Raw genomic sequence first — 25,816 nt, forward strand, 5'->3', positions numbered from 1 at the left:
TGGAAGTTGTGGCTTATAAAGCCGTTGTAATTTTTTTTTTTTTTTTTTTTGCTAGCTTCTTGCTAGTGTTCTTAATAGATTTCCGTTAAAAAAAAAAAACATGCACAAGTTTTGTTGTACCCTTCATTTCTGGCTGTACGTTATCTCCAGTGGCGAATATAATTAGATTTGAAGGGTACTTTAGTGGTTGTTTACCTCTAAAAAATCATAAATGTTAATAAACATACGGGGTTCTGTAGTTAAATTTAGTGGTGTATACACAATTTGTTTGAAGAGTATATTGTATAAAAAAATTCACAAAGTAGTGGAGTCCTTGGAGGACCCCACACCATTACACCTAAAATCGCCACTGGTTATCTCCTATGTTCAACTGCAAACTTCTTTTGCAATTCTTTTAGTCTACACAGTATTTCTTCGAATGTTGGTCGCAATTGTGGCTCGCTGATCATATAAAAGAATGTTGTCAATCATTTGAACATCATGGAGGGTATTTTAGACATCTTAGTAATAGTAATCAAATGGTCTAACAAACCTGCACCAGCAGCTTTCGATAAGAGAATCCCACAGTGGATCCACATCTTTTGGAATCTCTAGTTTTTTACTCGAAAATCCTACGGCTCTGATAACCTGCATGTATCATTTCTTCTGTTTAAACCCATAATCCATAACTATATCTTATAAGAAACATATAATCCTAGCTTTAATAGAATTTTGGAAATTGTATTGATCCTTAGAAGACTACATATGAACAGATAGCCTATTGGAGCCAATATTGCTACTAGAAAGTGCTATATTTGAACTCAAGAGTCAGAACAAAGGAACAATGACTTTTAAGGTCAAACAAACAGCATTTAACATGATATTAGAATCTTCTGAAGACAAGATTAACCACTATATTAATTTTTATCATGTAGATTAAAATAGACAGATTCGGTTAGTCAAATTTTAACCGATAATTTGCTTTAATAAACCTCTATGCTTGATCTGACTCAATAGTCAAACATAGATCGATATAAAAATGTTGTTCTTTTTGCAGAAGATTTATTATATCTACTTTGATCTTTATAAAAACAGTCAAAAATAGATAGATCTTTTTTTAATACGTGATATATATATATATATATATATATATATATATATATATATATATATATATATATATATATATATATATATATATATATAATATAGGGGTATGATCAATGGGGGAAGTAACCAAGCGGGGGGAAGCAAATTTTTATTTTTTTTCGTTTTTTGAAAAAACTTTGTTCACGAACATTATAGATTGGATGAAAATAAGAACATTTAGAAAAGACACTTCGTGATGAATGTTATTATTTTGGCGGGAAAACTATCGACAAAAATAACATTCAAGATAATATTGTTCGTGAAGAATGTTAACGTTTTTTTTTTCTTCATGTTTTGTTAAGTAAAATTTAGCCCGATTTAGAGTTTAGGGTTTAGGGTTTAGAGTTTTGTGTTTTGGTTTTATTCCATAAACCCAACACACCAAACTCTAAACCCTAAACCCTATTGGTATAGGGATGAATTATGGTGAATGTATAGTTTTCTATACTTTCTAGTTTGGTAGAAAAGTGTAAAAGTGTTTCGGATGGTTCACTAAAAATCATCCCCCCATGTACTCTTCGTTTTTTGATGATATAAAATTCTCCGGGGTATCGTCCCCTTTTTTAAAAAAAAACCCTAAACTCTAAACTCTAAACCGTTCGTGTTAAAAACTCAATCTAAATCTTAAATCTAAACCCTAAATCTAAACACTAAACCCTAAATTTCTAAACACCTAATATCTAAACCCTATAAACCCTAATATCTAAACCTTAATGTCTAAAACCTCAACATACGCTCGAAAAACACGATAATTGTTATATATTACTTCTTCGAGCGTTTTCCCGCCAAAATAGAAACATTTATCACAAAGTGTCTTTATTAAATGTTCATATTTTCATCCAATCTATAATGTTCGTGGACAAAGTTTTTTCAAAAAACGAAAAAAAAAAAATTTGCTTCCCCCGCTTCCCCCGATTGGTTACTTCCCTTTTGATCCTACCAATATATATATATATATATATATATATATATATATATATATATATATATATATATATATATATATATATATATATAATCTTGAAAATCAAAGACAATATATTTCACATAAAAATGAACTTTACCTGCACCTGGTAAAGATCACCCCAAGGGATCTTCTCTGTGATAATTCCCACAGTACCACACCATAGCTGTACACATCAGACTACAGATTACCAACACCAAAACAATTTTATATCCAGAAATTAGTCGAAAATAAAATAAAATATTTTTTGGATACGGGCTTACTTTTCATCTGCTTTCCCATTACGAAGAATTTCAGGAGCCATCCATTGAGGCTACAAAAATAAAGGAATAACATCCACAAGAATTCGGTAAATATATAGCATGTTATGTCATAAAAAGTGAAAGGTAAACCGTTTGACCTCAAAATTAAGTTGTAATATTTGTGCTTTACTACTGTTAATCGTAGAACAAGAAAAAAGAGGATTGCAATACCGTTCCTTTCCCTGTCTTTGTATTCATGGAAATTTGATGCTTGATACGTGAGAGTCCGAAGTCACCTACCTATAATAACATAACATCATATTATGTGTGAACACTCGCACAACAGCCACGTCAACATAGAGAAAGGTCAAAGCATACCTTCACAGTCCAATTCTTGTCGACGAGAAGATTTGAAGACTTCAAATCACGATGAATGATAGGCGGTTGGCAAAGATGAAGATAATTCATGCCTCGAGCCTATTAATTAGAATTCAATAACAATAACAATAACAATAACAATAACAATAATAAGATAAACTCCAAAAGAAGTTGTTTTCTAGTAAACAGTAGGTACTCCGTATCATGTTACTTACAATGTCCATGGCCATGCGAAGACGCCGTTTCCAATCTAAGCTGGTTGTTTTTCTCTGAAGTATTCGAAACAAACTTCCACTGCGCAACAAAATTCAAGGTTAATTAATTAATATGTAAAATTCAATGAATTTAGATGATGGAAGCAAATTGACCCATTATAATTTTAGAAAAACCACAATACACGGATGTTGAGGTGAAGTTACGGCGCCCATGAAAAGCAATATATTTGGATGTCGAAGCCTTTTCATGAGAGATACCTTCAAAAAAATCGAATGCACCATGTAACTTTTACCAAATCCGGTATATATCCACCCATGGCACATTTCCCATATCGTTTGGGGGTAAAGGGAAGGAGGTTTTACTTGGCCGTGCCCTTGGATCGGTTTCAAGGTTTCCTCCCGGGCTGCGATGGGGGCGGAGTTATTATCGCTGCATCGGCATAGTCGAAATGGGAGATGATCGCAACGGGTGGTTTAGTCCCCCTCGGGTGATCCCAATCGCTGTCCAAAAAAAAATATCTATATCTATATAATAAATATATATATATATATATATATATATATATATATATATATATATATATATATACCTCCTGCTTAAATGAAACCAGCACATCATATGAAAGTTCCTGATGTTCAAACACCTTGATTGCGACGTCCTGCATAATTAAATTCGTATTTCATTTGAATTTTATTTAATATCTATTTTGGTGGTGCATCAATAAAAAACTAGTAACATCAAACCATGCTCCTCAAAGAAAATATTCATGGGTAGGAGATGGAGAACATACTGATCCATACCACAGTCTTTGATATACAGTTCCGCACGAACCTGCCAAATAAAAAACTTTTAAATGTAATAATATAATAAATTAAGAACTGTGAACTGTTTAAATTAAACGGCCTTTTGTTACCTTGTCCGATCTCACTACTAGAAAAAGAGCTTTTCCAGACGACACCTTTCCGGACGACATTTATCGTCCACAAAAGTCCGCAAAATGACAAAAAAAAACAGCTTTTCAATCTCGCTTTTTGACCAGACTTTTCCGGACGACTCCTTGTCGTTCGGAAAGGTGCCCGACAGAATTTTTGGCTCCAAAAAATTTGGCTCCAAAAAATTGGCGGGAATACCTTTCCGGACGATTTATCGTCCAGGAAGCTTTCCGGGCGATTTTTAGTTCTGATTGTTTTTGTGTATTTATACACCTACACGCAATCATCAAACTCATCAACTAAATTTTTAAAAACTTCTCAATATAAAAATGATAACGACTTCACCGATTATCGTCTCATTTGACGTGTATTACGGTAGTAAATTCCGTAATGAAAATAAAGTGTACGATTATACGCGTGGTTCGAAAGCTTCGTTCGAAAAAATTGACGTTCGCGACCTTGGTTTAGAGGATTTGTTAGAATTCTTGAAAGAAAATGTACCGTTTGAACACACTGACGTTTTATATTTTGAAGATGATTGTGTTCCAGAATTGTCCGCTAAGTATCTTCGTACCGAAGAACAGTGGTGCGGTATAAAAGAAACCGTCAATTGGCGTTCCGGACGAATTTCTCTTTACTTACTTTTGGAAGATGAAGAAACTTTTATTATGTATTAGTTTAATTATGTCGTTTGTGTAATACTTTATTGTGTTTCAGTTTAATTATGTTGTTGTTTTAATATTTTATTGTTTTGTATTTGTATCGTTTGTATTAGTTATGTTGAATGAAATTGTTATGTTGTTGTCATTTGTTTTGAATGAAAACGGATTTTAAGTAGATAAATCGATTATTATATATTAAGAGCAATATTTAAGTAGACAAACGAATTTTTTTGAATTAAACACAACAAACGATAAACATTAAATTAATATAATACAAAGTTACCGAATTAAACACACTTCAACGATAGGTAAAGTACTTATCAGACGTCGTCCTACGTATCCTTCAAGCACACGACTAAAATTAAACACACTTACTAAATTTAAACACACTTACTGAATTAAACACACTTCAAGCACACGACTACAAAGTTGCTAGTATTGAAACATACTAATAACGACGACGAGGATGAATACGAGCATCCGATTTAATGGACGAACTTTCAGAACCTGAGCTCGATGATGCCGATGTTTCAGAAACGAAGGACCGGTCGATAGGTAACGTGGTTATCGGACGTCGTCCCACCAGACCTTCAATCACACCAATACTAGTAAATACACGATTCAGAAATGCTCCGTACGGAAGATGAGGTCTCGTTTCTGCATAACGAAGTTGATTCATTCGGGAAGCGACCAAATGAGCAATATTTACTTGGATGTTGTGAGTTATGCACTAGTGAAGACATGCTTCAGTCATTGACAATCGAGTGACGTTTGGTTCGCGGTGGTACATGTTATGTAACGATGTTATGTAACGTTGTTATGTAACAGTGTTTATGTGTCGGTGTAATGCAACGGTGTTATGTAACGTTGTTATGTAACAGTGTTTATGTGTCGGTGTAATGTAACGTTGTTATGTAACAATGTTTATGTGTTGGTGTAATGTAACGTTGTTATGTAACAGTGTCTATGTGTCGTTTTTATGTAAAGTTGTTATGTAACGTGTTTATGTGTCGGTGTAATGTAACAGTGTTTATAACACACAATTGTTAAGTAGAAATTATTTTCAAAAGAAAATACATCAGTTACTTCCAAAAGACAATACATCAGTTACTAGAAACCGAAATTACTTCTGAAACTACAAACTACAACACACTACTTCCAAAAGAAATTACATTAGTTACTTAAAAATGAAACACAGCACAAATGCTACCAAACTACAAATTAACATCAGTTTTAAACTTTTTGCTTGACGTTTTGCGGTTTCAAGTGAACGTTCTAGAGCTCTATTGGACCTTAACAATGACGGTATCACTTCAAGCGCCCTGTCAGACCAGAGCGGATCAATCCGAATTTGTCGCCTTCTACAACGTTCAGACATCAAGCTTCCGAACCGACCATCACAACCATAATATCGTCGTCCGTACTGGTATTCATCAGTCAAGCAAGTTTTGATAACCATCTTTGAACCACAAGTTCGACAAGACTTAACAGCCAAAGTTTCCCATGGACCATACTGGTAATTTTCATCCATATTATTGCAGTCATCTAGTGTTGTGACTAGTGGAGTTGTTATATAGAAGAATTTTCCCGCCCAAAAACCCACCATTTGTTTTCCCGCCAATGTTTTCCCACCCAAAGTTTCCCGCCGAAAGAAAAATACATCAGTTAACAATGTTAGGGGTTGTTTATGGTTTAATTAGAGTTTAATTAGGGTTTGTTTAGGAAAAGGCTTCTTATAGTTGCCTGCCTCCTTGACAACTGCCCCGACAGATGGTATTATTGTGTTGGTGGGTATCTCAACTCCAATTCCTAATGAAAGTGGAGAAACAAAGTATTTCACAAAGTTCATTATTATGTTCTCTTATGGTCTATATGGAAGTACTGGAGAAACAAAGTAGTTCACACACATTCGGAGAACAAAACAGCCATTCTCAATGAAAATATTATTAACAGTGTGATTTAGGCGAATGAAGAGGCAATCCAAGGATTCTTGTGTGCTTGTGGTGTACACTTCTTAACCTTTTAACTCATTTTTATAATATTAGTTGTTCTTTGAAAAAAATGATGATGACAATGGTTTTTGACGATGATAAAAGTACAAGTAACTAAAAGATTTCAAATTAATTATATATAAAAAATTAAAAATTTCACCAAAATATATATAAATATTTATTGAAATTATATATTCATATAAAACACATATTTATTTTTATTTTAATTGATAAAATTTATAATTATTTAAATAATAATAAGATATTTATTAACAATTAATAATATATTAAAAAAGTAAATATAATAATTATATTAGTTAAATATAAATTATATAAGAAAATATAATTTAAATATAAATGATATAAGTAAATATAAGTTAAATATAAATTATATAAGTAAACATAAGTAAATATAAGTTTTAATTAATAATAAATAGAAAATTAAAAAATATTTAACTTTTCACGAAAAAACTGGCGGGCTTATCCTTTTCGTTTCCCTCCATGACCTTTCCGGACGATTAGTCGTCCGCAAAGGGGTCGTCCGGAAAGATAAAATACAGTAAGGACAGGAGCAGCTGCACTTTTTCTCACTTTTACCAAAAAACACATCTAAAATTACTCTGGCGATTTCAGGCGATTTGCTTAGATTTCAAGGTATTCAACACACAATCCAACCTAATCTTCCATCCCAAAGTGCTAACAAGGTATGTCTTTTTTTTTTTTTTTTTTTTTTTTTAAAGTTTGGTTGTTCTTCATTTATTATATATACACAATTACATGCTTCAATTATGTACTCCATTTTTGTTATTGTATGCACCACGAACCCCTTTAACGAAAAAACCCCTTTTGAAATCTTGAAATAAATTAGGGTTTATTTTGATTCACGCTTGTTAATTTTGTAAGTTTTTTTGTTAAAGATTGAATCTTTGTATTGTTGAAGCTTGATTAGGCTATTGAGATTAAGATTCTTGAATCTGACTTTCTAGGGTTTAGGGTTTGATCTGATAGTGGTTTGGGATTTAGTAGTTTAAATACATGGTATAAAAAGATTTAATTTTGTATGTTCTAAATGCAGTGAAAGCCCCTTTCTTTTAGCCTTTATTGTGTGTAAATCGAATTTAATAAATTCTATTAATCAAGATTCTTCATGGGGGTCGTTTGGGTAAGATATTTACATCCCATTGTGTTGGAATTTTCAAAGGACGACAAGGTCAGTTTTAATGGCTAATGAAAACTGTTTTTTAAATGTTTGTAAGTGTGATTTATTCGAAAAGGGCTACATGACCGTTGCTCACCAGAACAATTCATGAACGTTGCTAACGTTATCGATGCTGCCAAGGTACACATGATTTTATTTTGATATCTGCATGTTTTTAAACAGTACAATTTTATATCTTTCGTCTATTTTATGTAACTGCTATGAGTATTTTTTTTCTTCCATTTTGTATGACTTCATTTTATACACTTGTAAATGCAAACTGTGTTTTTAGAACCACAAACACACGCTAATGAGAACTATTTTTTATATGTTTGCAAGTGTGATTTATTCGAAAAGGGCTACATGCTTGTGCAAGTAGCAAATTTTATAGAATAATTTAAGCCATTAAGAGGAATATTTATATGACATAAGGCAGGAGCAAGTTTGATACTTTTTAACTACATAAAAAATAATATATGTAGGAATGAATCAGAAAATAATATATCGAGGTCACCCTTACAACCTTGAGGTTGAAGGTTCGAGTTCTTCTTAGGCACTTGGTGGTATATATATTCGTGTTAATATTACGTGAGTGTGTGAGTTTGCCTTTCAAAAAAAAGTTCTATGCAACAATGAAAATGAGCCCCGAGTTTGCTTGTAATGTCAACAGATTAGATTAGGGCGAAATTATACAAATTACATTTTCAAAAAAATATATTTGCTGTTATGTTTGAGTATTTTGAAACTCAATTTATTGAACAGCAATGGGACTCGGATTTGGTAGAAGCAAGGTACATAGAGGATCTTGATGAAAACCTTAGCATTATACGGTTAAAGTTTGGGGAGAGTTCAAAGCCACTTTTTCGTAACAGAGAGTTCATCGTGTATGAGAGACGAGAAACAATGGATGATGGGACTCTGGTAATAATTCATCAATTATGATTAACTTCAATTGTAAACTATGCTTATTTACTTCTCTTTTGTTAGTTTGATATATATTTTTTATATTTATATTATCTAAAAATAAATAAATGAAAGTGCTAATTGTGTTGATCAGGTGGTAGCAGTCGCTTCATTGCCAAAAGAGATAGCAGCACGATTACAACCAAAGCAAAATAATTCAATAAGAGGGTTGTTATTGCTATCAGGATGGGTTGTAGAAAAACTTGAGGGAGGATCAATGTCAATACTCCCGGTAGTTCCAATGACAATAATCCCGGTAGTTCCAATTTCAATACTCCAACTAGCCAAAACGATGTGGACGATGATGACGAAGGCTTTTCTGGTTTGTAGTTTTTTGGATTGTCGTTTGTTTGATACATTGTAGTTTGTTGCACGAAGGCGTTTAGGGTTAAACTATTTTATGAAAGTTTGTTTGATGGAACGTAGCTCGGTTCGAATAATTATTGTAATTGTTGGATTTATTTAATATTATTGTCGGTTGTTGAATGTCTAATATTATTGTAAAGCAGGTTTTAATATTGAAATGTGCCGGTTATACGGCTGGAAAATATACAGCAAAAAATTTTTTTTCAAAAACAACAGTGGCCTTTCCGGACGACAAATCGTCCGGAAAAGTCGTCCAGAAAGCTTTTAATTTAATTAATTTTTTATTTAATATTAGTTGAATATTTTATTATTATACCTTTCCGGACGACAAGTCGTTGCAAATGGTCGTCCGGAAAGGCCGTCCAGAAACACATTTGAAAAAGTCAATGTGGGCCCCAATGTCGTCCGGAAAAGTCGGGTCAAACCATCCAGAAAACCTTTAGGCAAGAAGCTTTCCGGACGATTCATTGCGGACGACTAGTCGTCTGGATTAACCTATGCGAACGACTTGTCGTCCGGATTCGTCGCCCGGAAAAGTCATTTTTCTAGTAGTGTCTGTGGTTTAGTTATCAAGTCTTCCCACATGATCTCATAATCAAGATTATCTTTCTCATTTTTGACTTTGAGGATGGCATTACTTTTGATGCTGAACATTGTGTGCTACTCATACTAGTTGTTCTACTAATACGAAACGTTGAAGGCCACAAACCTGAAGCGTCCGTCTTATTACTGACGATACTGTTATGTTTACAAAGATGACAGTTTACTTTTGCAGAAGCATTGAAACTCATTTGTGGACCATGTTGGGTAACGTCTTCTATTTCATTTGATATCTGCGGTAATAGCGTTTCCTTTTTACTCTTCCATGGATATGCTTTTGAAAAAAAAAAACATTGCGGATCCAATGTTTGTTTTCACTCCCGTTGGCAGTATTTGTAACCCAATTTCTGCTCAAGGACTCCTCTGTATTCATGGAAAAAAAAACACTCCAGATGGGGATGGATCAATATGTCCCCTCGGTGTGTTTCCTTCACTATCAAAAGTATTGTCTAAATGATCTTCATTATCTGTGTAGTTCTCTTCTATCATCATTTTCGACTTCACCTTTAAAGCCTGTTTTAAGGTTTCCAACATAACAATATCCATCAGGTAACACCCTATTAATGAGTTTCTAGTGGGAAAGTTGCAATGAATCCAAGTTTGGTCTTATTTTTGTTGTGTTAACTAACACGAAAAAAATTTAAAAAATAATAAACATCACAAAAATGAAGTAGTGTTAAGGCGTCCTGATTTCGTCAAAAGAGGTCTTGGGTTTTAACCTATCTAAGTAAACATCTTAAAGGTTTAAAGGTGGCCAAAGAAAGGGTAAGAATTATAATGGGGATACGCATGGCCGTTCCGTTAATTTTAAAGGCCATGTTTAATAAGTAAAAAAAGGCCATTTGTATACAAAACGTTTTTCATTTATATAAAAATAAGTTCAATAATACTTTAAAATATATGTAACTGCACACCCCAAAATCCGGCCCTGGGATACGTCGGTTAGGTCGAGTACATTATAGTACCCGCACTTGCTAGGTAACCTAAACAAGGAAAACCTTCTTTGTTTACCCATTTTAACCAAACAACCGTGCTTAAATTAAACATGAACTATATGAAAGTTGGTATGTTGTACATAAAGTGTGCCAAACTCTTTAAAAATCGAGGATGATGACATACTAACCAAATTGGATATCTTTGAGGCAAATGAAGCCTGAGAAGGTGGTAGTTGATGATCAAACCCAGATCTAGTCCTCGTGGGTTTAGTAACGGTCAGCCGTACTTTTATAAGTTGATACGGACGCGCATCACTTGATATACTAATTGCCCTAATTAGTCTATTATTGCCATCACGATATGGCCTATTAGCACAATTAGCCAAAAAGCTAACTCCATTCTTTTTCTTTAAAGGAAACACCCCATACCAACTTTCTCCCTTCACCGTTCGTTCAATGATATTATCAGATAAATGAGCAGATTCAGGTTCTACTATAAGTTCCGATGGACTCCTCCCAATAACTTCAGCAGATGTATAACCAAAAACATGTTCTGCAGCTCGGTTCCTGCACAATCAATAACATCAATCAAGAATCAATTCAGCAGCTGGTAATTAATTCGGTGTAAAATATAAAAATACACATCTGTTGAATGAATCAGCTCACCAAAAGATTATCCGATGATGCACGTCATGTATAAATATAGACTGACCCATTGACCGCAGTATATTTGAAGACTGAGTTTCAGTGAGCTTCATTGCTAAAGGCTCAACCTTTAATATTTGGTTGTCAAGTTTCGGGTTTTGGGTCATGTGTTTTAATATTGCTTGTTTGATATGCACTTGACGTTCTTCGAGCTCGATGATCCTTCTTGGGCATGTTTGGCACATAGCTTTTTGGAGCTTTTAGCTTTTAATTTTTATGAAAAAGCTCTTAATTAATAAAAAGACTGGTTTGGTTCAACAAGCTTTTAGCTTTTAGGAGCAAGAAAAAGCTCCTTGGCTGATGGTGGTTTGTTGCTGTTCTCCATTTCACACACTTCCACACAAAAAACACACACTAATAATGAGCTTTGGATCAAGAAAGTCATGTTTCTTTAAAATCACAAGTTACATAATTTCATGGATACCCAAATTCATCATTAAATTAACAAAAATCAAAGAATTGTCATCATTAAAATGTATAAAGTGATTATTAATTTGACCAACCCAATTAATCATCTTCCACCTCATTCATGTCAAAAAGTTATTAATTTTAGTAACATATAACTTTACAGACAAAAATCATAAGATGTAATTTACAGATTAATATAGTCTTTGCTTCCCTTTTGGGAAAAATCAATTTACGAAACTAACAGAAAAGTCAAACAGTGATTTGCCACAAACAATAAAAAAAGCAAGACTCTAACCAATTCTTCGCAAAAAAAAAACACGCACACACACACTGTGATTTATAAAATAAATAATTGATTCACATATCGTCCCAATTATGGAATCATATCGATTAAATGCATCTAAAAAGTTAAAGGTTGACTTGTAACAAGAAGGTACCTATCCAATTTCACACAATATAAACTAGAGAAAAATAAAATTATACTGTTGTAACGTACAGAGAGACACATGTTTAGCTATTGTAATTGGCTATTGTTGATTACGATTATGATGATCATCATCATAATAACATCATTCATGCAAGATAAAAATGAAATCAACTAGTTCAAGTGGCTTTGATATATGTCACTCGTGTGTGTTTTAGGGCTTGTTTACTTTTATATTCTAATTCTATTAAGACCAATTATAACGCGGCGTCAGAGGGGTCCCGTCAGACGCGCTGGCGTCAGGTGACGCCCTCTGACGCCTATAGTGGGGCGTCACGGGTAACGAAAAAGGGGCGTCAGTGAGTTTTGGAACGGAAGGTAACAGACGCGTCAGGGCTACGTGGCAAGTTATGATGGGTCGGTTCACCCAACGGATACTTTAAGTTTAACCGTTTGGGTTAATTTTTTTTTTTTTTAATCCCGAATTTATCCTATATTCACCCAATTTTATCATCATCTTCCACCAAACACTTTTATCTTCTTCACACCCAAATCCTCCATCTCTCAAACTTCAATTTTTTTTAAAAAAATCACTATGTCTAATCCGAATCTAAGACCACCATACCCGAACCAAAGACCACCATATCCGAACGAGTACGTTTCGTACACCGATATGTTGAGGTACGGATCGTACATAGGTCAAGGTTCATCACACCCGAGCCATCTACAACAAATACCAATTGTTTTGCCCCAACATCGTCCTTTGACACGCGAAGAACAACATCAAGTTTGGTTGCAACAAAACTCACTTTTTGAACAAGCCCGCAATTTCGGAACTCCCCCTCCGATCACTCCGCGTCCGGAATCTCCCCGTCCCGAAACTCCGCGTCCGGATAGTCCGGTGACTCAAGTCAATTCGGTGCCGGAAACGCATCAACGTAAACAACGGAAACATAAAAAAAACAAGGTATAATTTCCTTTTTTTATAAATTTTCGGTATATGTACATGTATATATTTGTATGAAGTTTTTTTTCTTTTTTTTTCAGTATATCTATATGTATATATTTATGTAGTATTTTTTTTTGTTCGGTATATCTATATGTATATATTTGTATTATGTAGTTTTTTTTTTCTTTTTTTCGGTATATCTATATGCATATATTTGTATTATGTAGTTTTTTTTTTTGTTCGGTATATGTATATGTATATATTTGTATGATGAATTTTTTTTTCGTTATATGTATATATTTGAATGCATTTGATTGTTTTTTTAGTATTGCGGTATATTTTTATGTATATATTTGTAGAATATTTTGCATATATATAGTTCGGATATAGTTCGGATTTAGAATAGTTTGATATGTGTATATAGTTCGGATTTAGAATAGTTTGATATGTGTATATAGTTCGGATATATATAGAATATTTATGTGTATATATAGTTTGATTATTTATGTTATATGTAGGTACCGAACTAGTTCCGATTCAAAAAAATGCACACTATGGACTACCAAAGAAGAAGAGTGGTTGGCGCAATGTTGGATCGATTCTTCTCAAGATTCTCGAAAGGGAAATTCGCAAAAGTATGAATCGTTGTGGGGTACGGTTTATAAGAAATTCAATAACAACAAGCACGGGTGGTATAGAGGCGATGACCAATTGTCCTCTAAATGGAGAAATATCAACAAAAATTTTCAAGAGTTTAATGCCGCTTACAACGAAGCCCTACGAAATAGGAGGAGCGGAGAAAGTGACCTCGATGTTGAGAATAGAGCCCATGAAATCTATATACTAAATACCAAAGGGAAAAAGTTTAATATGATGGATGCTTGGCGGTTTTTGAAAGATAAGGCGAAGTGGTACGTTCCCAGCACGCGTAGTCATGTTTCTTTAGATGCCGACGATGAAGATTTTGATGTTCCACTTTCTCAAAACGATCTTTTCGAGAATGATCCTTTTCCAAGGCCAATGGGGCGAGAACGGGCAAAAAAGAAGGCTCGATCAACAAGTACCGACACCGACAAAACTCGCTCTTCAACTCGATCATCAAAAGCGGATAAGGCTTTGGAAGCTATTTCAAAGCATAAGGAAGCAAGAGCATCGGGTATAGAACACGCGAAAAAGGAAGCAACACTCCAAACCGCGTTTCAAGGAGCTAGCATTTTAGCCATCAACCCCTCGGCAATCGATGACCAAGTCCGAAAACAAATGATTGAAGGGCTTCAAAAAGTGTTCCCCGACAAATATAGCTACTTGCTCCAACCAACGCCACCACCTCAAAACAACGACTCATCCGAAGACGACGATTAGTTTTTTAAGTATTTTAGTACCGAATAATTATTATTTTTTTCCGTATTGTGTGTTTTTTTTAACCGAATGTATGTATTTAAGTTTATTAATGTTTAAAATATTTTAGTTTTTATTTAATGATGTTTTAAATTTAAATTGTATAAAACTGGTGGGACCTATTTGACACAGGAGGGGCGTCATGGTTATTTTGGTGTCAAAGGGTGATACTGCCACGTCACAGACAAATTGCACTTTTTGGCCAAAAAGTGAATAATCTGCCTGTGACGTCACATGCAGGGTTAAAATTGGTCTAAGTGCCCATTCTAAGTGCTTATTTTGGAGAACGGTTTTGTTTTCATTTTTTATTTGACTAAATTGCTCGAATCATCCCCGTGTTATATCATTTTATTTGTTTTCATCCCCTCCAATTAAAAACTGCAAATTTAATACTTAAATTGATGTTTTAATCCCAAACTCATCCCTATCTTTAATAATTATTAATTCCCTTTAAGCTCCATCCAAGTTGTTATATAAACTCTAATCACCCATGAGTTTTGTACGGCTGGAAGGATATAAAATCCAAGGGGTAGCAATTTAATTTGGGAACCGAATTGGAAAACTAAAAAAAAAAAAAGGGTGTTGATGGTTAAGTGCAGAGCAGGAGAACACCTTGTTGATTTTATTAATTGGAGATTATCACATCTAGGGATATAGAGGGATACCTACACATCGCATCAATTGGACGGTGGAGTGACAAATCATCTAATTAATTGTGTTTTGGGTGGACGATCTCACCCTTTTGTATATCTTCTATATAGACTTAATTCATGATTTATTTTAGAAAAAAAAAAAATGCTCAAATCATGATTTATTCATGATTTATTTTCTGAGGTACTTAGGTGATCTTCTACAGCTAACCACGCTCTTTTTGAATTGGGGAACGAGATAGTAATATTATTAATGAAAACGAATCACGTTACTTGTGCATGAGTGAAACTTAACGAGAGTTAAGAATTGTTAGGATGAGGGATGAGTTTGGAATGAAAATCTCATTTTAAGGACTGTTTTTGCAGTTTTTAATTTAGAGGGATTAAAACAGATAAAAAGATATAACACCGGGATGAATCAAGCAATTTTGTCTTTTTATTTTCTGCTATGTTTGAGAAGAGTTTTTTTTTTTTTTTTTTTTTTTTTTTTTTTTTTTTAAGCTTTTATATTTTATGAAAAAACTCCTATTTAATAAAAAATTTCGTTTGGTTAGGGCAACTTAAAACTTTTAGACACGAAAAAAAAACTAAAAGCTAAAAGCTACTTGAAGTAGCTTTAAATTTTAGCTTTCAGTTTTTTGTCATTTTACTATTTATTTAATAGATTCACTCACTCTGGCAAACACTAAAATATATCTAAAAAGCTAAATGTTATCGGCTAAAAACTATGAGATAAAAGTTACCAGTTACTAGTTACCAGTTACCACCAGATACAAGCTAAAAACTACCAGCTAGTTTTGTCACACATATCCCTTAATTTAAGTGACAGATTAAATTAAATGACAAAAAAATAACATATCTTAAGTTCTTACATAAAGAAATTATTAAATATAAAGTAAACATGCCTTAAGTTTAATTTGAAAGGTCTATTCAGATTGTAAAATGTTAAGCCCCTGTAGTGATTTATACATCCCGTTGTAATTCTTTTTTATGTTGGCGTCTTGCTAGTGTTCTTAATAAATTGCCGTTCAGAAAAAAACATTCACAAGTTTTGTTGTACGCTACAATTCTGGATGTTATCGCCTGCGTTCAACTGCTAACTTCTTTTGCAATTCTTTCAGCCTATGCAGTATTTCTTGGAATGTTGGTCGCGATTGTGGCTCACTGATCATATAAAAGAATATTGTCAATCAATTTAATATCATGGAGGGTATTTTAGACATTTTACTGATAGTCATCAAAGGAGCGAACCAACCTGTGCCAACAGCTTTCAATAAGCGAATCCCACAGTGGATCCACATCTTTTGGAATCTCCAGTCTTTTATTCATAAATCCTACGGCTCCAATAACCTGCATGTATCATTTTTCTGTTTATACCCATAACTCAACCTTATACAGTTATACTCGAATTAAAATATAATCCTTGAACAAAATTTTGGAAACTGCATTGTTTCTTTGAAGACTACTTATAAAAAGAGAGAGACTTTTGGAGCCATATTTTAGTATCTTATATACCAATATTGCTATAAGAAAGTGCTATGTTTGAACTCGAGAGTTGGAGCAAAGGTGCATTGACTTTTAAGGTCAAACAGACAACATTTATGGTCAAACTTTACATGAAATTAGAATCATCTTAGGACTAATTGACCACTATATTAATTTATATGATGCAGATTAATGTAGACAGATATTCAGGTAGTCAAATTTTAATCTAAAAAACATATTAGTTTTGCTTGTATAAAGCTCTATGGTTGACCTGACTCGACTGTCAAACATTGCAGAAGTTTGATAGACAATTTAATCTTTATATAAACAGCCAAAAATAGATCGATTTTGGAGTCAAATTTATATCACTTCTATATACTCTGTATTCTTTTATTACGTGATATGCTTAATCTTGCAAGTCAAAGAAACCAACTCGACACTGGAGAATAACATACCTGCACCGGGTCAAGATCACCCCAAGGGATCTTTTCTGTGATAATTTCCCACAGTACCACACCATAGCTGTACACATCAGACCTACAGATTACCAACACTAAAACAATTATTAGATTAGATCCAAAAATTTATTAGAAAATGAAATACAGTATATTTTTTTGGATATGGGTGTACTTTTCATCTGCTTTCCCATTACGAAGAATTTCAGGAGCCATCCATTGAGGCTACAAAAATAAAGGAATAACATCCACAAGAATTCAGTAAATGGCATATTATTATTATTATTATTATTATTATTATTATGTCATATAAAGTAAAAGGTAGACCATTTCATCTCAAAATTAAGTTGTAATATTATTAACCGTGGGACAAGAGAAAAAAGAGGATTGCAATACCGTTCCTTTTCCCGTCTTTGTATTCATGGAGATTTGATGCTTGATACGTGAGAGTCCAAAGTCACCTACCTACAATAACATCATATTCATATTATTATTGGTAAACAGTTGCACAACAGCCAAGTCAGCATAAAAAAAGGTCAAAGCATACCTTCACGGTCCAATTCTTGTCGATGAGAAGATTTGAAGACTTCAAATCACGATGAATGATAGGCGGTTGGCAAAGATGAAGATAATTCATGCCTCGAGCCTATTAATAGATCGTTAACAATGAAATAAACTCAAAGAGAAAAAGTTTTCTTGTAAACAGTAAGTATCAGCCTACTTACAATGTCTATGGCCATGCGAAGACGCCGTTTCCAATCTAAGCTGGTTGTATTTCTCCGAAGTATTCCAAATAAACATCCACTGCACAACAAAACTAAACGTTAATATGTAATTACTACGTATAATTTAGATGATGGAAGCAAATTAGTTTATTATATTTTTATTTTTTAGAAAATTAACCGGGGAAGAAACTCTGTGACAATACATGGATGTTGAAGTGAAGTTACGGCCCCCATAAAAAGCAATATATTTGGATGTCGAAGCCTCTTCATTAGAGATACCTTCAAATAAACAGATGCACCATGTCACTATCTATATCTATCTAACAACAAGGAGTTGGCGTATTGGTGGTGACCTGAGGGTTTCGACTCCCACTCACTGCAAAATTCCCTTGTTGTAACCCGCACATTCCATGGGCCTTGGAGGTTGCGGATGTCTTGCGTTCGAACCTCACCCGAGGAGGTTTTACCACACGCGATGCCTGTATGGATTCGTCGTGGGGGTTTCCTCCTGAGGGGCGGTAGGACTGTAATAGTTCGACCAACGAAATGATCGGGTGAGTGGGTTCCGACATCGCTTTCGGGCCCCGTCAGTGACTCCTAACCGCCGTTAAAAAAATTTATCAATGTCTATCTATATCTATATAATATACATATATACCTCCTGCTTAAACGAAACCAGCATATCATATGAAAGTTCCTGATGTTCAAAGATCTTGATCGCCACATCCTGCATTATATTCCGAAATTATTTAAATTTTCTGTAATATCTGTTTTTTAGGTTACTCTATTTCTTCAAATACTAATTTGGTAGTGCATCAAGTATAGTAAAAAATAAAAACATCAAACCATACTCTTCACAGGATAAATTTATGAGTAGGAGATGGAGAACGTACTGATCCATACCACAGTCCTTGATATACAGTTCCGCATGAACCTTCCAATTAAAAAACTTTTAATTTGAATGTAATAATAAAGTAAAACTGTCAGATGTTTAAATTAACCGGCCTTTTGTTACCTTCTCCGATCTGTTGTTTAGTTATTAAGTCCTCCCACATGATCTCATAATCAAGGTTATCTTTCTCATTTTTGACATTGAGGATGGCATTACTTTTGCTGCTGCTTAAACAACTTATTCTACTAATACGATTCGTTGAAGGCCACAAACCTGAAGTCTGGATCTTATTACTGCCGGAATTATTAAGTACACAAAGCTGACAGTTTACTTTTGCAGAAGCACTGGAACTCATTTGTGGACCTTGCTGGTGTGCTTGATTTACATTAAACCGATGCCAACCAAGGGATTCGTCTTTTCTTTCGTTTGCTATCAATGGCCATACCTTTCCCTTTTTACTCATCCATGCATCAGCTTTTGAAGACAAAACATTGTGGATCCAACGTTTGTTTTTGTTCAAAGACTCCTCTGTATTTATGGAAATAAATACTCCAAATGGGGATGGAGCAATATGTCCCCTCGGTGTGTTTCCCTCACTATCAAGAGTAATGTCTAAATGATCTTCATTATCTGTGTAGTTCTCTTCTATCTTCATTTTCAACTTCACCTTTGATGCCTGTTTTAAGGTTTTCAAAGTGAAAATATCATCAGGTAACACCCTATTTATTTGATGTGTTTTTAATGGAAAAGTTGTAATGTATCCAACTTTGGTCTTATTTTGTTGTACTAACCAACATGAAGAAAGAAAAAAAACACCACAAAAAGGATGTAGGGGTAAGGCGTCTTGATTTTCTGAAGAGGTCTCGGGTTCAAAACCTATCTAAGTAAACAGCTTGAAGGTCGGGAGGCCCGGAGGGGGAGCAACTCGATCGTCCGCTCGGGGCACAGGGTTTTTCGGGGTCTTTTATATGTGCAGACACAATCGGAGATTTGAGAAACATGGAACTAGAGAAACAGGCCCTAATCAGTGAATACGAATCACACTCAAAAGCCCCAGTAAAAAAAATCAAAGTCCACTAGCACTCTAGCAAGCCCGAAAGGGCCTTTATAAAATAGTTTATATTATTTGTTAAGGCCTAAGGGCCTTTTTTAAATAGTTTATATTATTCGTTAGGGCCTAAAGGCCTTGTTAAAATAATTTATATTATTCGTTTGGGCCTAAGGGCATTTTCTCACTTCGTTCTAGGTACTTAAATTCTCAAGATCGGCCCCGTTGAAGGTGGCCAAATAAAGGGTAAGAATTGTAACGGGGATACGTCTGTTAGGTCGAGTACTTAAAGACCCGCACTTGCTAGGTAACCTAAACAAGGAAAACCAATTTTGTTTACCCGTTGGAAAAGCAAATACCTATGCTTAAAACATGAACTATATGAAAGTTGGTCTGTTGCACAAATAAGTCCGCCAAACTATTTATAAACGGAGTATATTGACATACTAACCAAATTGGATATCTTTGAGGCAAATGAAGACTGAGAAGGTTGTTGATGATCAAACCCAAATCTAGCAGAAGCAGTCCTCATGGGTTGAGTAACGGTCGGACCTACTTTCATAACTTGATACGGACGTGTATCACTTGATATACTCATTGCCCCAATTAGTCTATTACTTGCATCACGATATGGCGTATTAGCACATACAGCCAAAAAGCTTTCTCCACTCTTTTTCTTTATAGGAAACGACCCATACCAACTCTCTCCTTTCACTGTTCGTTCAGTTATGTTATAAGATATATGGGCAGACAAGGTTTAGGGAGCTCATTACTCTTGGAGAAGGGACACCTGAAGAGAGAACTAGGGTAGAAGAAAGATATAAAGAAGCTAAAAGAGAAGCTAAGAAGGCCGTAGCAATTGCAAAAGACAAAGCATATGAAGACTTGTATAGAAAACTAGACTCTAAAGAGGGAGCTAATGACATATATAGGATAGCCAAAGCTAGGGAGTGAGGAAGGAGGGACTTAGGTAACATCAAATATATCAAGGATGTAGCAGGGCAAAGTATAGTGAGAGAAGACCTTATTAGGAAAAGATGGGAAGAATATTTTGCATCCCTTTTCGGTAGGGGAAGACCAGAGCGGAACGGTGAACCCCACGAGGTTCAGGAGTTTCAAAACAACTGTTTCTGCACGAGGATTAATCAGGAGGAAGTTAGATTGGCCCTACGAAAGATGGGGAGAAACAAAGCAGTAGGACCAGACCAAATTCCGATTGAGGCGTGGAAGTGCCTAGGAGGTGACGGGGTTAGATGGTTGACAAACCTTTTCAACACGACGTTTAGAAGTGCAAATATGCCTATGGAATGGAGACTCAGTGAGGTTATTCCCATTTACAAGAACAAGGGAGATGCGCAATTATGTAGTAACTATAGAGGCATAAAGTTACTCAGTCATACTATGAAGCTTTGGGAAAGAGTGATCGAGACGAGGCTCAGACGCGAGACAAAGGTTTCAGAGAACCAATTCGGCTTCATGCCAGGACGCTCGTCGATGGAAGCGATTCACATAGTTAGAAGCCTTATGGAGAAGTATAGGGAAAAGCAAAAGAACCTACACATGGCGTTCTTAGACTTGGAAAAAGCTTATGACTGTGTCCCGCGTGAGCTGATTTGGAAGACTCTTAATGCTAGGGGAGTCCCAAGTAGATATATAAGATCTATTAGAGATATGTACGAGGGGGCGAAGACTCGAGTACGTACGACGGTAGGAAACACAGAGTTTTTCCCGGTAGAGGTTGGTTTACATCAGGGATCTGCCCTTAGCCCTTATCTTTTCGCTTTGATCCTAGACGAGTTGACTCATAGGATACAAGACAACATCCCATGGTGCCTGATTTTCGCCGACGATATTGTATTAGTTTTGGATTCTCAGGATGAGCTTAACAGGAGGCTAGAGCAATGGAGGATCGCCTTAGAATCAAATGGCCTACGGATTAGCAGACTTAAATCAGAGTACCTTAGATGCGATTTCAAGGGGGGCGAAGAGGAACACGACGATATAGTGGATATCAGAATTGGGGATCAGATTCTACCCCCGCAAGAGTCCTTTAGATATTTAGGCTCGATGCTTCACATTTCGGGAAGGATAGATGAGGATGTGACGCATCGTATACGAGTAGGATGGTTGAAGTGGAGGGCTGCGAAAGGGGTGTTGTGCGACAAGAAGGTCCCACTTAAACTGAAAGGTAAATTCTTTAAGGTGGCAATTAGACCAGCCATGTTGTATGGATCAGAGTGTTGGCCAATGACGAAGGCCCAAGAGAGGAGGATGGAGGTGGCAGAAATGAGGATGCTTAGATGGACGTGTGGTAAGACCATGCTAGATATGATACCAAATGGAGTTTTTAGGGAGAAATTGGAAGTTGGGAACATCATCAACAAACTTAGGGAAGGACGACTTAGATGGTTTGGGCATGTTAGGAGGCGCCCACTTTTAGCCCCAGTTAGGAGAGTCGAGACCCTCGCCGTTAGCGGCGTAAGGAGAAGGGGTAGACCTAGACGTAGGATGGAGGATAGATTGAAGCTTGACATGAAAGAGCTCCTACTGACGAAGGACATGACTTCTGATAGGAGCCTGTGGAGGAGTAGAATTAGAATTATTGAGTAGGTTTTTTTTTTTTTCCATTGTGTTAGTTACTTTTATTATACAACTACATATATAACTATAACCAGATATTCAATAACCACACTATTTATACCCCTCTACATGGTTTATATGCCTTTGTATCTATGTATATGTTTTTAGGCTATATATATGTACCGATGTATATGTTTGTATCTCTATATATATGTATCTATGTATCTAAGTGCATGTATTGGTGTATGTAGGTTTGTCTGTCTTGTATCTGTACCTAGGTATATATATCTACGAATGTATCTATATGTATTTATGTTTAAGCATGAGTTTTTTTTTTTTTTTTTTTTTTTTTTTTTTTTTTCGTGTGGTATATATACATCGATGTGTGTGTCTGTGTGGGTGCATATATGTATATGTATATGTATATGTATATGTATATGTATATGTATATGTATATGTATATGTATATGTATATGTATATATCTTGTTTGTCTGTATGTCTACCTGAAATTAAATGGTTATGTGCACTATTTTATTCATGCTCTTTGCCCTACTGTTGTGCATTACTGCTATATGTGTCCCCTTTATGGTTACTGTGTATGGTTGCTTCTTGCTAGGCGCTCATTACTCGTACAGGTACGTATCATTTGCCCTGTCTATTTCGTTCTTATGAGCTCTTCGGGCCGGAGGTCCTTTAGGAAGCAATCTCTTTTGCGCTAGAGTAGAGGGAGGGACGACCTTATCTAGGCGCGGGTTCTATACCCGCGGGTGGAGTAGTGACTTCCTTCTAATCTAGGGTACGAGGAATGATTGTCTACACTCACCTCTCCCATACCCCACTTTCGTTGGATTGGGTAATGTTGTTGTTGTTGTATGGGCAGATTCAGGTTCTACTAAAAGTTCCGTTGGAGTTCTCCCAATACATTCGGCAGATGTATACCCAAAATCATGTTCTGCACATCGGTTCCTGCACAATAACATCAAGAATCAATTCAGCACCTGGTAATTCGAATTCGATAAAAAATATAAAACAACATATCCGTTGAATTAATCAGCTCACCAAAAGATTATCTGATGATGCACGTCATATATAAATATAGATTGACCCATTGACTGCAGTATATTTAAACACCGAGTTTCAGTGAGCTTTATTGATAAAGGCACCACCTTTTCATCATTGATGGCTATTTGGTGGTTAAGTTTTGGGCGTTGGGTCATGCGTTTTGATATTTCTTGTTTGATGTGAGCTTCGCGTTCTTCGAGCTCGATGATCCTTCTTAACAAGTCCTTGGCTGATGGTGTTTTGTTGCTGTTCTCCATTTTCATACACTATGAGCTTTTCATCAAGAAAGTGTTTCTTTTAAATCACTAGTTACATAATTTTCATGTATACCCAAATCACAAAATTAACCAAAACCAAATAATTGTCATTGAAAAGTATAGATTGATTACTATTAGTTTGATCAATCCAATTCATCATCATATTCCACCTCATTCATGTTCCAAAGTTGTTAACATTGATAACACATAACTTAACAGACAAAAATTATAAGATGTAATATACAGATTAATTAATTTTTTGCTTCCCTTTTGGGTAATAGTCAATCAATAAACTTAACATAAAAGTCAATCTGTGATTTGCCCACACACAATATCTATACAATTAACATTATCAAAGACCGAACTGAACGGATTACCCGTCCTCACCGCCCTCATCACTTTTGTTTGTGCTTAGCCCTCGAGGGCTTATTTGGCATTCCCCTAGCCCTAATGGTCATTTCGTTTTATCTCTATACATGACTTGTACTTTTAGTTGTAATATATGTACCGTACAATAATTAAATAACACTCCTAGTTAATATAGTGGGTCCCAACTTAATTAATACGGTGACAGTGATTAGCTATGGATTACTCCAATTTAGTCCTTGACGCTGATGTGACAATTAGTCCAAAAGTATGTCATTGTTGATTTGTTGGACTAGTCCAACCAATCTTCACAAAATCACATATACTATGGTTAAATCAGTTGATTCCTTCTAAATCCCTTTGCTCAATTTGGAAAAAACGTATTATCTGTCCATGACAGACAAATAACACACTATGATTTGTAAAATCGATAATTGACTCACATATCTTCCCAATTATTGAGACGAAGGTTGACTTGTAACAAAAAGGTACCTATCCAATTGTACAAATAAAGCAGAGTAGAGAAAAATTAAAAAAAATGGAAGTTGTAAGATACAGAGACACACATGTTTAGCAATGGAAGTTGGCTGTTGTTGTTGTTGATGACGATGATGATCATAATAACATGCAAGACGACAGATGATAATGAAATCAATTAGTTCAAGTGAACTTTAATTAATACTATATATGTCACTTGTGTGTGTTTGAGTGTTTGCAAGGTTAATTTGAAAGGTCTATTGAGAAGATGTTATGTTAAGCCTTGTATGGTGATATATACCTCCCATTATGTATTTTTATTTCATATTGTATTCTAAAGATCTAAAATTAGACGGTGACAATTTCATCAAGTTTCAATATTTGTCGTTTGGCTCCATTCTGCACAATTGCATTTTGTGAACTCTTAACGGTGTTCGATATAAAACCAAACCAAAAAAATCCAAACAAAATTCAAAAAATAATTTTCTGATCGAGTAAAATCAAAATTGAATTTGAATTCGGTTATTCAGTTCGGTTTATGGTTTTGAAAATTCTAAATTTGATTAACTGAAAACTGAATATAAAACCAAATTTAATTTTTACAATATTATATAAATATAAATATATTAAGTTATTAATATTATTGTATACATGTGTGATATATGATTTGAGTAGATATCTTAACTTTTTAAAACTATTCTTAATCATGGCATCCTTACTCACTCCCAAATCAATTTTTTCTCTCCATTTCCTCACCACTTCCTTCCATTACATTCCCATAACAAAACACTACCAACATGACATCCTTCATCCACATCTTTATTTATTATTATTATTATTATTATTATTATTATTATTATTATTATTATTATTATTATTTATTATTCATTACTATTATTTATTATTCATTTATTATTATTATTATTATTATTATTATTATTATTATTATTATTATTATTATTATTATTATTATTATTATTATTATTATTATTATTATTATTATTATTATTATTATTATTAACGGCTATATTGCGATACCACCCCTGATTCAAATTGACCAAGCTATTTTTTTCAACCGTTTGAGAAACGCATAAATATAATGTAATCATATATTTAAACAAAATTTTATTTCAAAAGACAAGTACGGCTACATTTTTTTAAACTACGACATAATTAAACTAAAACATAATAAAATATTAAAAACAGCTTCTTATTCGGAATCCGTATAAAAACGGCCATCAATATCGTAAAATGGTTGAGAGGGTACATAACGGCCATCTTCTCCATTTTGGGCATTTTCGGCGATATAATGTCAACCCAAACTTTCTTCATCTTCAAAAACTAAATAAAGAGAAATTC

General features: G+C 34.5%; 3 protein-coding genes and 1 pseudogene across 6 annotated transcripts; 1 reads left to right on the forward strand and 3 right to left on the reverse strand.

Annotated features, from left to right (window-relative positions):
* Positions 1-344: 344 nt before the first annotated feature.
* LOC139876207 (probable serine/threonine-protein kinase SIS8) lies at positions 345-9,831 on the reverse strand (annotated as a pseudogene).
* LOC139877200 (uncharacterized) lies at positions 5,822-9,038 on the forward strand. Its single transcript, XM_071864610.1, has 4 exons — positions 5,822-5,948; positions 7,788-7,852; positions 8,474-8,632; positions 8,769-9,038. Exons 1-4 carry the CDS (start codon positions 5,822-5,824, stop codon positions 9,036-9,038), a joined length of 621 nt encoding a protein of 206 aa, XP_071720711.1.
* A 178-nt stretch (positions 9,832-10,009) lies between the features above and the next one.
* LOC139876208 (uncharacterized) lies at positions 10,010-11,465 on the reverse strand. Its single transcript, XM_071863498.1, has 3 exons — positions 11,242-11,465; positions 10,764-11,142; positions 10,010-10,153 (listed from the first exon to the last, which is right to left on the reverse strand). The coding sequence occupies exons 1-3, from the start codon at positions 11,463-11,465 to the stop codon at positions 10,010-10,012; spliced, it is 747 nt and encodes a 248-aa protein (XP_071719599.1).
* A 4,466-nt stretch (positions 11,466-15,931) lies between these two features.
* LOC139877677 (uncharacterized) lies at positions 15,932-24,685 on the reverse strand. Of its 4 annotated transcripts, XM_071865106.1 has the most exons (15): positions 24,547-24,685; positions 23,355-23,630; positions 23,167-23,261; positions 20,166-20,455; positions 18,790-19,342; positions 18,668-18,708; positions 18,433-18,501; positions 17,953-18,053; positions 17,775-17,853; positions 17,597-17,695; positions 17,446-17,514; positions 17,225-17,274; positions 17,050-17,131; positions 16,365-16,459; positions 15,932-16,273 (listed from the first exon to the last, which is right to left on the reverse strand). In XM_071865106.1, exons 2-15 carry the CDS (start codon positions 23,618-23,620, stop codon positions 16,186-16,188), a joined length of 1,977 nt encoding a protein of 658 aa, XP_071721207.1. In that variant the 5' UTR covers positions 23,621-23,630; positions 24,547-24,685; the 3' UTR covers positions 15,932-16,185. The 4 variants fall into 4 exon arrangements, 3 of the variants coding, with proteins under 3 accessions (XP_071721207.1, XP_071721209.1, XP_071721208.1); XR_011768721.1 differs by lacking the exon at positions 15,932-16,273 and having other exon boundaries at positions 16,393-16,459; positions 17,050-17,147; XM_071865108.1 differs by lacking the exons at positions 23,355-23,630; positions 24,547-24,685 and having other exon boundaries at positions 23,167-23,275.
* Positions 24,686-25,816: the final 1,131 nt, after the last annotated feature.

Source organism: Rutidosis leptorrhynchoides, chromosome 11 (genome assembly GCF_046630445.1).
Source record: "Rutidosis leptorrhynchoides isolate AG116_Rl617_1_P2 chromosome 11, CSIRO_AGI_Rlap_v1, whole genome shotgun sequence".
NCBI lineage: Eukaryota > Viridiplantae > Streptophyta > Magnoliopsida > Asterales > Asteraceae > Rutidosis > Rutidosis leptorrhynchoides.

Excerpts from the sequence above, each read along its gene's own strand:
- LOC139877200 (XM_071864610.1), top strand. The coding sequence starts at position 5,822 with ATGACGGTATCACTTCAAGCGCCCTGTCAGACCAGAGCGGATCAATCC. Across the intron at positions 5,949-7,787 it reads TAATATCGTCGTCCGTACTG|GGCTACATGACCGTTGCTCA; the intron begins GTATTCATCAGT and ends TTATTCGAAAAG. Across the intron at positions 7,853-8,473 it reads ACGTTATCGATGCTGCCAAG|CAATGGGACTCGGATTTGGT; the intron begins GTACACATGATT and ends TTTATTGAACAG.
- LOC139876208 (XM_071863498.1), bottom strand. The coding sequence starts at position 11,465 with ATGTGCCAAACATGCCCAAGAAGGATCATCGAGCTCGAAGAACGTCAA. Across the intron at positions 11,143-11,241 it reads CATCATCGGATAATCTTTTG|GAACCGAGCTGCAGAACATG; the intron begins GTGAGCTGATTC and ends TTGATTGTGCAG. Across the intron at positions 10,154-10,763 it reads CCTCAAAGATATCCAATTTG|GCTTTAAAGGTGAAGTCGAA; the intron begins GTTAGTATGTCA and ends ACCTTAAAACAG.
- LOC139877677 (XM_071865106.1), bottom strand. The coding sequence starts at position 23,620 with ATGAAAATGGAGAACAGCAACAAAACACCATCAGCCAAGGACTTGTTA. Across the intron at positions 19,343-20,165 it reads CCTCAAAGATATCCAATTTG|GCATCAAAGGTGAAGTTGAA; the intron begins GTTAGTATGTCA and ends ACCTTAAAACAG. Across the intron at positions 17,515-17,596 it reads ACAAGAATTGGACCGTGAAG|GTAGGTGACTTTGGACTCTC; the intron begins GTATGCTTTGAC and ends ATGTTATTGTAG.